The 15,862-nt window shown below is 32.1% G+C and overlaps 2 protein-coding genes across 2 annotated transcripts in view; both read right to left on the bottom strand.

Annotated features, from left to right (window-relative positions):
• HELRODRAFT_82977 (hypothetical protein) overlaps nt 1-3,019 on the bottom strand; it is a gene marked incomplete at both ends in the record, with an annotated part of 4,060 nt that extends 1,041 nt beyond the window's left edge. Inside the window, 6 exons of the mRNA XM_009022941.1 lie at nt 90-279; nt 483-655; nt 917-1,005; nt 2,168-2,250; nt 2,482-2,613; nt 2,990-3,019. Of these exons, the coding sequence (XP_009021189.1) occupies nt 90-279; nt 483-655; nt 917-1,005; nt 2,168-2,250; nt 2,482-2,613; nt 2,990-3,019 (697 nt within the window). The remainder of the gene's footprint in view (nt 1-89; nt 280-482; nt 656-916; nt 1,006-2,167; nt 2,251-2,481; nt 2,614-2,989) is intronic.
• Nucleotides 3,020-5,725: 2,706 nt separating this feature from the next.
• Nucleotides 5,726-12,201, bottom strand: HELRODRAFT_175512 (hypothetical protein; the record flags this gene model as incomplete). The annotated part of the gene is made up of 17 exons (XM_009022940.1): nt 5,726-6,034; nt 6,390-6,614; nt 6,865-6,993; nt 7,205-7,514; nt 7,754-7,958; nt 8,139-8,352; nt 8,589-8,770; nt 8,984-9,152; nt 9,312-9,431; nt 9,578-9,651; nt 9,787-9,942; nt 10,366-10,477; nt 10,672-10,775; nt 10,923-11,010; nt 11,333-11,489; nt 11,629-11,824; nt 12,081-12,201. 17 exons carry the CDS (start codon nt 12,199-12,201, stop codon nt 5,726-5,728), a joined length of 2,871 nt encoding a protein of 956 aa, XP_009021188.1.
• Nucleotides 12,202-15,862: the final 3,661 nt, after the last annotated feature.

The following is a 15,862-nucleotide window of genomic DNA, read 5'->3' as shown; positions in this document are numbered from 1 at the left end:
CTTATTGACACCACCACCGCCTTCCTCGCCATCCTCACCAGCAACATCCTCACCAGCAACATCCCCAGGCACTCCAACGCTGTGAGAACCCCCCGCGAACACGACCCCCATGACGGACGGACACACCTCCCCATAGTACGTACTCATGCCTTCGTCTGTGACACTACCAATGGCCAGGGTGTGTATACTCGATACGTAACCATCACAGCTGCAGTCGTCCTGGAACATTCCACCATTTCCAGAGGCCCACACAAAAATTGAACCAAGGCCCTTTCTACCCTGTAACAAAAGTTAACAACAACAATAATAATAATAACAATAAATAAATAAATATATAATCACCAAACTTGACATACCAATAAAATATATACTAACATATACATTAAACATCAACCATTCTTTACATACAACTAAACTTTTTGGATTTTCAACAATAAAAATGATCAAACATAGCAGAAAATAAAACAAAAATCTTTCCTCACTTTCAAAGTCCCTTCCTCGAGGGCCAACCTGCAGTACCTGTTGGGGGCCTCCATGGTGCGTCCGTCGTCGTTTGGGCCCCAGGAGGCGCTGTAGATATCAATGTGCTGGTTGTTATAAAGAAGGGACTCACCCTCCAGCAAGTCTGTGACTGAGCCATCTAACATTCTGATACCTGAAAGGACCATTTTCGTTTATTTTCACTAAAAGAATGTAGAATTCTCACTAAAGTAGAGTAGTTTCTCTACCAAGGGCATTTTCAGTATTTCGATTATTATCAATAAGAGGCGTGAAATACCTTTTAACATCTATATTCTTTTTTTTCGCTAAAGCGTTTTTAGAACAATTAAAAAATAAGAAAAACTAATTTAACAGCAGACATTAAAAATTTGTTGAAAATTAGTTTAGGATGAAGTTAATTTGAAGATTTGAAGACCTCCGATTTTAGAATTGAAAGCAACACCGACACAGCAGTTCGAATTATTGGCCTGTGCTCCCACCTCACCTGCACACCTGGTACCATGGCTGAGTGTGTGTTTATTTGTTTGTATGTGTTTGTGTGTTTGTTTGTATGTGTGTGTTCCTGTGTGTGTGTGTGTGGGTTTGTTTGTTTGTATGTGTTTGTTTGTGTGTGTGTGTGTGTTTGTTTTTGTGTGTGATTGTGGTAGGTAGGGTTGAAATTAACCAATCAGTCAATTGAACAAACAACCAATTAAACAATCAATTTATCAAATCAATTACACAGTTGAAGATTATTTAACTAAGTCAATTAAATCATTTGATAGAAGGGACAAACAAATCTCCATCAATGTATAATCTTCAAAGTGATAAACTATACCAAAAACAAAATAAAACTTTCATTCATTCGTTCATTCATTCATTTATTCATTCATTCATAAACAAATTTTTGGAAAATAACATAACGCATAACTAATAGCAAGCACTTCAATATTTATGAAGATAAAAATTTATAACATAAAGCCAGCACACCAGTCAATGACAAACTTAAAACCAAATAAATAACTCTGGTTAGGGTTAGAATAAAAACCAAATTAACAATAGCGCCAGGAAAGAATTATTTTAAATAAAATTAGAAAAAAGATTTTAAACATTGAAAAAAAATTAATAAAAAATAATAAAGACAAAATTGAATAAAAATAAAAAAACTTAAATTGGAAAAAGCTCTAAAATCCTCTAAACCACAAAAAATAAAATATAACATTTACCTCCGTCAACTTAACAATCCTCTGGAGCATTTGAATAATAGCAATGACAATTAGTGCATTCCTAACATAACACATTCGTATATACAAACACACACACACACACACACAAACACCACATACAAACACACACACACCACATATGAACACACACACACACATCACATACAAGCACACACACACACCACATACAAACACACACAATAACACACACCACATACAAAAACACAGACACACCACACATACAGTAAAAAATGTAAGTCAATATGTGTACATAAGTCTTTTTCAGGTTAAATTTTCGTATATGATGCAAATTATAATCTGAGTTGTTTTGTTTATAATTAAATTTTAAAAATAAAGAAAGGAAGGAAGGAAGAAAGAAAGAAAGTAAGAAGGAAGGAAAAAAAGAAAGAAAGATAGAATGAAAGAAAGAATGAGTGAAAGAATGGTTGGTGTCATCATACTTGTTGTAAGGGTTTAATTTGTTAGGCATGGGATCGTTCATTTTATCGGATCTGTCATTCAGATCAGCGCTTGCTTCTGGGTCCTGCGTGGAGAAAAAAAAAAGAATGAGGAAAAAATTATTTTTTAAACTTCGTGAAAAAGTTTAATTAAAACATACAAAAGAAATTAAATTTAATCAAAAATACGACGCAATAAAATACAACGAAATACAAAAAACTCAACCATACCATACAACACAACACAAACTACAAAGAAATACAACACAAACACACACAAAAAAAATTTCTCAAACTAGTATGGAAAAAAAACCTACATAATTTTTCTGCAGATCAGGGTGTGAATGATCTATACCATCATCAAGAATGCTGACGACAACACCTTTGCCCGTGTAACCTTTGACCCAGGCCGGGTAAACGTTTAGATCATGCCCCACCACGCCACCCAACTGACCTCTGTTGAGCTAGGAATTACAATTTAGAAAATTTATTTAAATTACAATTTAATTTAAATTTAAAAAACTTATTCAGACTGTCTGATTACAAATTTCAATGATGGATTCTATATTTCAATTTCATTCGCTATAACGAATTCCCAAGCATGTTTATAATAATAACGACGATGGTAGCACAGCTTTAGTTTGTTTATTGTGGCCATTTTTTAAAATTAAACTCTCTACATATCAAAAAATGGTGATTTTATATAAAAAAAATATCAACATAATGCTTTTTTATTATTTTTATTTGAAATAATTAATTATTTGAATGAATAAATTAATTAATTTAAGGTGGAATAAAATAATTTTTTAATTTTCTCGGACATACCAAGTACCATTGGTCTTTGAAGTGAGGGTCGTTGAAATCAACAACTGGATCAACACCATCATCATCATCATCGTCATCATCATCATCAGATGGAAATATTCCTGAGATTTTTTCACATTTATTTTATTGCTATAAAAGCCAGCATCGTCATCTTTGTGATATAATTATTACCACCATGCTTATCGAAATTATATTTTTTATTTTATCCTCATCATCATCATCATCATCATAAACTTCATCATCGTCGTTATCATCACAACCACCACCACCATCATCATCATCACCATCATCATACCAGAAAATTTCATTACCTTTATTATGATGGTGATTAGGAGTTATTGATCGTTTATTTCTCATTAACAACTTTTGCTGTTCCACCAAGATCACCTTAAATGAAATGAATGAAAGAATGAGTGAATGAATGAATAAAGGAGTGAATGAATGAAGAGAGTGAGTGAATAAATGAAAAAATGGGTGAATGAATAGATGAGTGAATGCAAAAAATGAAAACATTCATTTTAAATGAATGAATAAATAAGTGAATGACTGAATAAATTAATAAGTGAATAAATAAATGGGTAATTGAATGAATGAATGGGCGAGTAAATGAATGAATGAATGCATGGAGGAATGAATTCATGGAGGGATAAATACATGGAGGAATGAACAAAAATTTGAAACCATCTTACGTTAGGGTCGGATTCTAGTATGGACTTTATGTCATCAGCACCCCTCCTTGACCTTCTAGAGACTCGATCGTGGACAAAATGGTAGACACTACCAAGACTTTTAACCTGTTCAAAAAGTTAGTTCAAAGTTTTTTGACATTTTTTTTTGCATCAATTTTACTTGTTAAAATATTTTGGCTTTATTTTAAAAGGTAAAAAATAGAAAATATTTCTTCAAAAATATTTGTAAAATGAACAAAAAGATTAATATAAACTATAAAATATAAATAATTAATGAATACTTCATCAAATCAGTACTTTGTTTGATAATTTACTTTTTACGAAGTTTGCTTAACACAATTGAACCACTTTTAAACAGAGAGTTAACTTACGTGTCTTACAAGTTTAAAACCGTAAGCTCTCGCCACATCATCGGCCACTTTTGAATCCCCATTAATCTCAACAGCAAAGTCGTTTGTATATCTGCTGTAACCACTGCTGCCGGACGCATACAAGATTTTACAAGTTAAAATTAGGAAAATTAGAGAAAAAATTAATAACTTCATTACGACGTATTCTGTAGGTAGTAAAATAGAAATTTACGAAAAATTTACAAAATAAATAAGTAAAATAATCCTTCGACACTATTCAACTTTTCAATGACAATCTTTTTATGTAAATATAATTAGTGTTAGTTTAGTTGTTAGCGAGACTGAACTGTAGCTTGCCGATTTCATTAAATTACTTTTTCCAAACTATATAGAAGTGGAAATGTTCAAATGCGTAAAACATTGCATGAAAAAAGTCATTTTAAATAAAAAAAACTATTATGTAATTTAAAAAAAAGTATAATTTTGAGATAAATTACATTTAAAAAATTTGAATAACTTTCTGGACATCCCCGATTCTTGCGTTACCTGACAGGTGGCTTGCTTGCGATTGGTCGGCGTTTTCAAACATTCAAAAGACCGGTATCATGGAATGGATATTTTAATTTTTTCTCCGACAGAAGAAGCATTAGTTTTTCTTCTAAAAAGAAGATTTCTACAAGATATTTTACTAGAAATTAAGAAAGTTTTTTTAATTTTATTGTTTTCGTACGTCTTATTTAACAAATTGGCCTAGTCCTAGTTAGATAGTGAAGCCTGAAAAGTAGCGAGGTGTCTACCGACTTAAATTTTCATGTTTCTTAGTTTCTGCTTGGTTGAGCACTAAAGTTAGTTAATTTTGAAAGGTTGAAAGCAGTTTAACTTATGCTTTTTAGATAATAATTGAGCATGTTCATTAAGAAAAATTATTTATAAAATGTTTATCTTATGTAGTTAACAAACTGAGTGAACATTTTTTATCAAATGTTTATCTTTATATATGTAATTTACTTTTACATTTACTCAGTTGAGAGTTGTTCAACAAGAAATTTTTTATAAAAGTTTATATTGCTTCTTCAATAATTAAATTCTCAAGTTAAGAAGCGTAATCATTATTTTAAGAATTTGTTTTTGTTCTTTAAAAAAAATCAGAATCAAAGTTATTGGAGTTGATAACTTTGTAAGGGCCGTGTTTACTTACAGAAAATCCTTTTTTTTGTTTAATTGGACCTTTCAAATATAAATTGAGAAGCATTATCGTGTTGACTTACTTTTGTTGTTTCTAAGAAACGTCTCGGTTGTTTGAATGTTTTTAAGGATATTTATTTATAAGTCGATAAGGTCGGAGCTTCTAGTATGACTAACTAAACTTGTGACTGAGCGTGTTTTTTAGGGAATTTTATATAAGCTGTCGGTAAGTCGATAAGGTTTGAGCGTCAAATGTGACACAAAAACAAAACTTATGACTGGGCATGTTTTTAAGATAATGAATGCATGACACGCTCAAAAAAATAATTTGTCAAAATTCTATCTAACAAGCCAATTCAAACAAAATATTTAGAAAAATATATGAGAATATCTCTTTATAAAAATATGAAAAAACGAATAAAAATCAAAAACTTGAACGTATACAAAATATACAATCTTTTAATCTAAAAAAAGTCAAATCAACCATAAAATTTGTTTTAACAATCAATAATTTAGTCATCAACTTTGGATGTCGAAGTCGATTTTTCTTTGTAGGCCCTATCCAGCCAAATACCAAAAGTAAAGTAATCAACATCTTCCCTACTGCCGATAGGTATAGCAAATTTTTTAAAAATAACATTCCAGGCGGCCTCATTGTTAATCTCCGACCCCAATCCCAATTCGTCCAGGGCTCTCCGGAATTGAGTCTTGGAAACGGCACCGACGTTGACTTTATCGAAATCCCGCAGGAATGGGTAAAAGGAGGGATGGATAGCTTTGTACTGGGTGGGCGGACAATTTGTTTTTGGTGTATTTGTTTGCTGGAAGTTTTGTGTATTTTCCTTCATTCATTATATATTAAGCTCCTATGTTTGTTGTGTGTTTTATTTAAAATTTTGTATTATTTTGATGCTCAAATTGTTGTAAAATGTATTATTTCAGAGAAAATTTTAAATTAAAAAATGTAGCAATTTGGCGTAATTAGCGCAAATTTTGTTCATGATCACTGATAAGCCAACAATTTTGCTCTAAAATTGTACAAATTTCGTTTAAAATACGACATTACAGTCTTACAATTATTTTCAACATTTTACTCTATAAACTGGTTTATTAGTTTTTACAATCTTAGATTATTAGTGGTTACGATAAAAACCATTGCGCAAAATAATTACAAACCATATTAAGTAGTTTTTGCAGGCAGCAAGCCAACAATTGTTCTTCTTCCTCAGTTAAGGTCACCAAATCGCACCTCCCTGGCACGCTAAATGGTTCGCATTCTTTCGTCGGCGTCTTCTCCAGATTTGGGCAAGCGAATATGGACTCCAGTTCGTTGCTGAAATCTACGTAATTTATTTTGTTCGGATCGCTTGGACACTTGTAATGGTCTTCTAACAAACATGACTGCAGATGGAGATGGAGAAAATGAAATTAAATTTAAGATGAAATAAACGATAAAATAATAACAACCAAGTTCCTGAATTATAGTAGTAGTAATAATAAAAGTAGTAGTAATAGTTGTAGTAGTAGTAGTAATAAGAATAGTATTAGCACTATTAGCTAATGCTAATAGTTTTAAGGCGCACACAATTAGCAAAAGACCAATTGTTTATAGGAAATTAAAAGTAAAATTTGAAAGACCGAAAAAACCAACTTCTAATTCTTTAATTTCGAATCTGAACTGATCGAGTGATCTCCTGAAATTTGATTTAGTAACGTAGCCCGTGTTCAACTTGTCGTAATCTTTAAACCAATCTTTCACTCGCAGGTTCTGTTTCGCTAACTTTGTTGTGTTAAGTGTACGTTTTGTAATACATTTTGTGTGGTTTTTATGGTTTAATATGACCATTGCGACAAACGAAATTGTTAGTCTTCTAAGAAATATTTCATAATAAATGTATTCAAAATATTCCGATTTAAATGATAATAATTTTAAAATTTACTTTCTAAAACTCAGATAAATCATCTGAATTTTTATTTAATACAATACAAACTTTCGTCTTAAGAGTGAGCATGAGCGCTTGAAAATCCGATGCGATATTTTTGTCAGTGCAGCACTCATTTTCCGAGACGAACTTCTGCTTCTCTCTAATCTTCTCATAGTAGAGGACCTTGTTAGCTTCATTGACGTCAGCCTGATGTTTCAACTCGTATAAACTCTGGAGAAACGCCACGTAGTTGACTCCTTCGTCGTCGTAGAACGCCGCTTCCATGGCTGTCATGTCCAACTCATCCGGACAAAATAGATCCGCAATTCCCAGTGCCTGGCGGAATTTGAATCTGTTTAGATGTCCGTGTCTCAGCCTGACATGAAAAATCATTCGTGAGTATATATTCATTTATTGTTATAAAGATAAAACTAATTAAAAGACGAAATGTTTTTTTATAAGAATGAACTGACAAGAAGTTTATTAAAAAGGTACGTACATATATATATATTTTTTTTTTACTTTTTTGTGCTTTTTTAAATAAATATATATATATATATAGGTAATGTAAAATATATTTATACGAAAATGTAATAAGCAGCAAAAAGGACAGACTTATCGAAGTTTCTAAAAATTTGCAGCAAATCGATGTTCCTGGAGTATATTTTCGAGGCGATCTTGCACATGGCTCTATCGTGCCTCAACTTCTGCTCCTCTGAGAAACTCTCCCTTTCTATAGTTCCTGATTTTTTGCACAGTAAATCCGAGTAGGGAATCATCCTCAAAGATGGAGCTTTGTCGAGGTGTTTGTCGGCGTAACCTGTTTTGGGAATATTTGAAAATTTTCGGAATTGATGGAGAGAGAGAGATTACAATTTTTTAAATAATCTATTTTTTGAGCAGATCACAAACATTTGTTGTGTAAAATAACCTACCTTGTAACATTTTAAAATAAAAATTGTTAGAGATAACAAACTTTTCTTTAGAAACCACAGCCAACCTTTTTCCAAATCGTAAACGAACTGTCGGTAATCGACGGCATTACAGTCAACTTTTGATTCGTAATGATCGGAGAGGGCGTTCATCTCATCGAGGTCGAAGTTCAAACCCAGCCTGATGCTGCTCAGCCCCATGAATGCAAGCACCCTGTGAAACTGAGTCTTTGAGATACGGCCGGATCTCAACGGATCGAAGTCTAGGAAATAATCGTTCGTCTGTCGCGAGTAACAGAAATTATTTCTTTTTAATGATGAAATTATAGCCGTGAAAAATAAAAAATTTAGTTGGCGGGTTAGCTCAGATGGTAGAAGTGCCATTGCATGACAACCTGTTTCGAGTACTGTCTGTACAAAATTCAAAGATCGCCATACAATACGTGTGTATGATTTGCCACTAAAGTAACTGCCAAAAAACGACGGTAAAAAATTAAAAAAAATAAAATTCTATTCACCCGAATGCTCATTAGGATGATATGGTTTCGCAATTTGTCCATCAGGCATCCAACGTCTATCGGTTCTTTACGGTTGGTGTTGCCGGTGATTCCATTATTATTGTTACAATTATTATTAAAATCCGCAGACAATATGTTTTTCGCATTTTTCTCGGAGTTTCTTTGTTTTAAAATTCTGACAACTAAATAAAAAAAATATTACATTCTAATAGGAAGAAATAATAAAGTAGTTATATACTGCTGTAAAGAATTATCAAATTTTACGCGTTATAACCATTTATAATGGAATCGCAGTTTTAAACACATTAACAATGTTTTTGAATAATTTTCTGTTAATTTTAAATGGGCAAAATCAACAAAAAAGTAAATTTCCAAACTGTCAATAAAAAAAAAACTTTTACACGGATCAACCAGTTCCATGGAAGCCGGGATGTTTATGTAGTCCGGGACTGGGTATGCGAATTTCTTGCAGAGCAGTTCGAAATCAGACGGATGAATGTTGATTTGACACTGAGATAGAACGCGTCTGAACTGAGTTTTCGTTACCAGGCGGCTGTTTTTACTCTGAAATTATTAATTTAAAAAATTAACAATAATAATAATATTGTTATTATGAAGTAAAGTTTCTAAAATTAAAAAATTTGAAATAGTTTCACAAATTTAAAAAGAGTTTAATAGATTTTGAAAAAAAAATTTGAAATAAATTTTTTCTCTTTTTCTTACCGTTTCAAAATTTTTGAAAAAGGTTTCAATAGGCACCCTGTAAACGTCCATATCTTTCTGAATCTTCTTAATAACTATGGATAATTTTTCTTCATCTTCAACTGCCAAATCGTTCATTCTCTACAAATGTTTAAATTTATTTGTGATAATATTTCAGTAACTATTTTATAGCATTATATTAAAATTATAGCTTGGAAAAAATATATCAATATTTATTTATTCTTATAATAATAATATCGAAAAATAAATAATAATAAAAGAATGACCCTTCCAAAAGCTTCAGGGGGCGGAACAAAGACATCCTTCGTTGGCGTCTTCTCCAGGTTCGGCTCCATGAAAGCTTAACAGGACAGTGTTTTTTTAATTTAACCACGCTCGCATTTTCATTCAAAAAAAGAAAATTTGTACTACAGACACAAACAAACATTTGAAGTAAATATAAATGTAGTAGTAGTAAAAACAACAAAATCACGACCAGAATCCAGGATATTGCAGAAATCCCGATAACAAATCCTCTTATCCTCAACCTCGAACCCCCGGAAAATGATGCACTTGACCTCTTCTGAAAGGTCAACTTCCTTACCTAAGCACGCGTCGAGACCGGCCAAAAACTGGGTTACAGTAATCAGGCCTGATTTTAGAATTAATTTTTATAAAAAAATATTGACGGTTTAATAAATCAGTTAATTTAATAATCACAGATGCGTTTGATAACAAGATAGGCGATTTTCTGCGTTCGAAGCCAGTTAGCGGTAAATAGAAGACAAACATCTTACCGCTTAACCATCAAGACTTCTAAGAGACTAAACTACAAAAAATTCAAACTTAAAATCGATTCGTCAATGATGGTTGTGTCGAATGTGTCAAATTGAATAATGAAATATGTGTGTGTGATGAAAAAATGCATTCGATTCTGTGTTTAATGGTTGGTACCTAGGTACATGACGGATAGCAACAATTTTCATTATTGGACACTACTACATCATAATATGATGGTAATAATATTATGAATAATAAATTATAATAATAATAATTAATAATAATAACTATCCACCTGATCTCAAGGGGTCATAATCTTTAAAAAATTCCACAGAACGTACGCGCGCTTTGTACACAACCCTGCACAACTCGTCCATTATCGATTTGAGGTCTTTGCAATTTAATTCCTATTTTTTTTTGATAAATAATAATCACTATTACTCTTTTATTTATAATTAGCAGTAGTAATTTTCTCTCTAAATTAATTCTTACAAAAATCTACAACATAAGCATCATCTCCTCGCCTGGATATTATACCAATGGTTATATTAATAATTATATTCATATTATATTATAAATATTAACAGTGATGACGATTCACTTCAGTTTTGCAGCATAAGATGTTCCTATGTCCATTCCTATTATCACTCGGGCATTTTTCAAGTCTTTTCATGTCATTTTCCATCTCCATGTATCTTATCATACCTTGTTAGAGAGAGAGGGGGGGGAGAGAGAGAAGAAAGAGAAAGAGAGGGAAGAAAGAGAAAGAGAGGGGAGAGAGAAAATTAAATAAAGTTAAAGAATGCTATATGTATGATGTTACATGCACTATAAAGTACCGTAGTTGAGTACCTGGAAATTTCTGATCTTGGTATTTCTGTGACAGTATCATAATTTCTTTTTCGGAAAAGTTCAGCGGGTGTATTATGCTCCTGTAAAACTTCGGAGAGTGTTAACATAACATTTAAAAAAATTAACTTGCGATGAACGGATCTCATTTTTGTAGTATGTCTATTAGATTATATTACTATCATAATTTTTATCGCCATCACTATTACATTGTATTAGAGTCATTATGAATATATATTTATATAACAAAGGCTATACTATCCACACGACATGCACACACATTTTGTATGCACGCGTATGATAGTTATTAATTTTTGGACAGACGGTATTCGAACCGGGCCATCGAGAAACAACGACGCGAAACATGAGACTTTTACCAACTGAGCTAACTTGCTGTCCAAGATTTGACTAACCTGAGTTTCACTGATGAGACCCTCGTTTCTCTCATCAAAATCGTTGCATAGGGTCTTTATTGTGACACCTCTGCGTTCGTAGTAATCAGAAAGTTTTTTCAGGATTTCAAAAAGTTTCTCTTCTAATCCGAAATTCCATATGGGACTACAAATTTTTCTAGACGGATGTAAGAAAGTTTATTTGGTTTAATGTTTTAAAACTTGGTTGTTTCGGCAAGTTGATTTTAAAGATAACATTTGACGTAGATAAAAAATGAAAATCAAGAGATAACCAATTTATAAGAAGTAAAATCAACCTGTGGCTAGGTAGCTGGCAGGCAGGGTCGATGGAAAATTTGTTAGGATCGAATACACCATCAATTTCCTCACAAAAGTACTTGTAGTTGAACATACCGTTTTGTGCGCACCTGTACTTCTCAATTAACATCCCTTCCTCTTCAGTTGTAAATGTCAGGCCAAAATTTTGACAAATTATTCTGAAAAACTGAGAACCTTTTTGCGACGAAAACAGACAAATGTTTCTAAACATTTAAACGTTATAACCGTTTCAATAAATTTCTGCTATTGCCATATTATATATGATCATAAATGTCTAAACTCACTAATTAAAACAACAGCGTTCAAAAAAGGCTTAACACACATGTTCTGATTGAAGTTTATTAAATTAATATTGAAAAATAAATAAAATAGTTAATAAAATAATTAATTAGTTGATCAATTAATTAATTAAATTGAATAAGTAACAAACATGTAACATAGCCGTAACGCAGACGATCAAAATCGACAAAATATTCCTTTGTTCGTATGCTATTCCTAATTGCCTGGTTCCTAATTTTTTGCTCGATCTCTTCTATACAAGTGCCAACCATTTTTTAATTATAATTAATTAACTAATTAGTTAATTAAAATTAAACTAGTTTAAAACTTATTGAATTATATCAAATATTAATTAATTAACTTTTCAAATTAATTTATTCTGGGTTAAATTTGTGAAAAATATGTTCCCTAGTGACAAATTTTGAAATGGTTTTTGAGAAGTTTAAATGGTTTCTATAGAAACAGTGTTGAGTCAAATGTTAGGTATACAAAACAGCAAATGTGTGTGTGGTGTATGTGTGCGTGTGTGTGTGGTTTATGTGAGTGTATGTGATGTTGTGTGTGTGTGCGTGTGTCTGGGTATATGTAAAATGTTAAACAACAAAACACGTAAACATTTTTTAATGTGTATGAAGTGTGTGTGTTTTTGTGTGTTGTGTGAGTTTGATGGCGTATGTGAGTGTGTGCGAAGTATTGTTTAGCCGTGAAACATTCTTTATATGCCTATGTGTGCCTATATATATATATGTATATATTTATTTGGCTTAGAGGTGTGGAGCAAAAATACTCTCCTAAAAATCCAAGAAATTTTAAGCAATTATTGTCTAACAAAACACATTTTACGAAAAAATAAAACAACAATAATAATAATAATATTTATTACAAAATAATAAACAGAATAATATTAATAAAAATTATGAATATTAAACAAAAATATAATTAGCTTAAAGCCGTGTAGTTCCTTGCATCCATCGGCTCTGATCTCACGTATGATTTATTATGGTGCTAATGGTGACAGATTATGACACGCTACACTTTCTGATCTTTCCTGGAAGAGAGAGAGAGAGAGAGAAAGAGAGAGAAAGAAAGAGAGCAAGAGAGAGAGAGAGAGCAAAATTAAGAATGAAAAAAGAGAAAGAAGAAAGAGGAGAGACGATGAAGAAAAAGAAAAAAAACGTGGAAAGGGAAATGCAAAGGAGTGCGTTGTTTGGACTCGAGATGTGTGCGTTTGTGTGTTGCTAAGAAAGAGAGAGAGAGGGAAAGAGAGCGGAAAAGAGAGAGAGAGAGAGAGAGAGAGAGATTAAAAGAGTGCAAAAAGTAGAAGAATAGAGGATAGCAAAATAATATGAAATTAAATAGTGTAGAAATTTAAATGGATTGAATGGGAAATTTTCATCCAAGTAATGGCTGTTTAATTGACACACGAGGAAAAAATCAGGCGAAGTTGAGCACTTTTGTCCGATTTGTGTGTATGTGCGTGTGTGCGTGCGTGTATATATATATATGTGTGTGTGTGTGTGTATGTGTGTATGTATTCGTTTATATGTTTGTGTTTGTGCGCGCGCGCGCGCGTGTGTGTGTGCACGCACTGAATCCATTTCATCAAATCTCTCAAGTAAGTTACTTGGAAAAAAGATAAAATAGAAGTCTACAAAATAATCTGTTGCTATGTAAGTAGAGAAGTAGGAGTGTATTGATGAATGAATTTCTTAAGAGATCAGACGTATTCGGATGTTTGGTTGGGAGAAAAATGGCGCGAAACTGTTTTTTTAAACGGTTTTTATTTAAATGCAAGTTTTTAAATATTTCAAAATACTAGTTTACTTCCATTACTACTACTAATGCTGCCGCTACTACAATTACTACTACTGTTGTTAATGCTGTTACTATAACTACCACTACTATAACACCACTACTGCTGCTGCTACTACAACCGCTACTACTTAATAGTAATAGTAATCTAAGCAGTATAAATTCCATTACGAATGTTCAACTAATCCTCATGGAATTTAACGTTGAAAAGTCGCAGTCTGTTAATCCTTATTTTTATAAAAACCAGTTCCGCTAATCCAGTGTTCTACATTTCATTGTGCTGCTGAGGCGTTCTATTCATTCATTTGTTCCTTCAATCGTTCGTTCGATCGTTTATTCACTCGTTCGTCCATTCATTCGATCAATCAATTATTTGTTCGTTCTTACAAATGTTCGTTCGTTCGTTTTTTCACTTGATTGTTCGTTGGTTCATTCGTTCGTTTGTTCCTACATTGGTTTGTTCGTTTTTTGATGCAATTCACTCAATTATTCGTTCATTCATTTATTCGTTCATTCATTTATTCGTTTTACTCATTCATTCTCTCATTCGTTCATCCATCGACTTAAAATACAATACGCAATGAAATTCTACTTTTTCTCACTTCAAAACATGCGATACTAAAACAAAACTCTTTCATACCCTCAAAAAAACTCAAAAACTATCAATGTCTGTTCTGTATCCATTATCTATCTGAATATCTACCCACTCGTTAAACAAAATTATAACAAAAAAAATAATATTATTAAATAATAATATATAAATAATAATGATAACAATAATAATAAATATATAATGTAGAATTTATCCCATAAGCAACTTTAACACTTCCAGAGTATTACATTATGGAAGATGTGATGTGAGCTATAATAAACCACGGATAGATAACGTGTGTCTGTATTTAATTCGTTTTTCCATCTTTCTCTCTCTCTCTCTCTCTCTCTTTTTTTCTCTATCTTCCTCCTTTTTTCCTCTCTTCTCTCTCTCTCCTCTCTTTTTCATTTTTTGTCTTTGAATCTCTTTCCATTTCTCTCTATCTTTCTGTCTTTCCATTTCTCTCTATCTTTCTGTCTCTTCCTTATTCACGTATTCTTTTTTAAATAATCTTCTGTCTTTCTCTCTCTCTTTTTCTCTGTCTTTCTTTCTGTCTCTCTTTCTTTCTCTTTTTTCTTTTTCAGTGTTTCGTTCTCTTTTTTTTATTCCATTTATATCTCTTACTTATTCTCTCTCTTCTTCTATCTCTTTCTCTCCATATATACATGTATGCTCACTCTCTCTTTCTCTCTCTCTCTCTCTCTCTCTCTTTCTCTCTCTCCATATATACATGTATGAAATATGAATTGGAAAAAGTTCGATTATGAATCAGTTATGTGGATTATCTTGAGGTGTCATTCAATTTTCCAGTCAAACACTTTATTTAAATTGGGGCTAACTAGAGTTAGTATAGGAAGGAGAGGGAAAGAGAGAGAGATAGATAGAGAAAGATAGAGAGAGAAAGATAGAGAGAGATAGAGAGAGAAAGAGAAAGAAAGATAGAAAGAGAAAGAAAGAGAAAGAAAGAGAAGAGATATAGAAAATATATGCGTGTGTTGTGCTGGGTATGCGCGTGTTTGCTTTTGCATATTTGTGAGGAAAAAAATTGTGCTTAACTTGCTGAGTTACGAGGTAAAGATTAAATAAATAATAAAATAAATAAATAAATTATAATAATAGAAATGAATTGCTCACAATGAATTATAAATAAATTATATTAAAATATTAATAAATTAATTTAAAAAATATTAATAAACTGCAAACTCAGAACAAAATCTACAAACTTTTTAATTTTTCCCATCACCACCAAAGAACTGTAAATAAGCCAAGAAATATAACAACGAAAAAACGGAATAACCAATAATAAGTCATTATTTTATCTTTGGTTGCTTTGCGGGCGATAATGGAGGAAAATCGTGATGCTTGAATAAAGCTCGAGCTTTTGCTGGATTCTATATGGTTTTCTATGCTGAATGGGCGACTTTAAATCTTTTCCCGCCATTGTTTTGTTGCACGTTAAGTATGATACATTGCTTGTCATACTCCGCGTCTGTCTGTTTGTTTGTGTGTGTGTGGGGGGGGGGGGGGTT

The sequence above is a fragment of the Helobdella robusta genome, assembly GCF_000326865.2.
Source record: "Helobdella robusta unplaced genomic scaffold HELROscaffold_34, whole genome shotgun sequence".
NCBI lineage: Eukaryota > Metazoa > Annelida > Clitellata > Rhynchobdellida > Glossiphoniidae > Helobdella > Helobdella robusta.
Note: the sequence above shows the minus strand (reverse complement) of the source record. Positions and strands in the feature narration are given on the sequence as shown.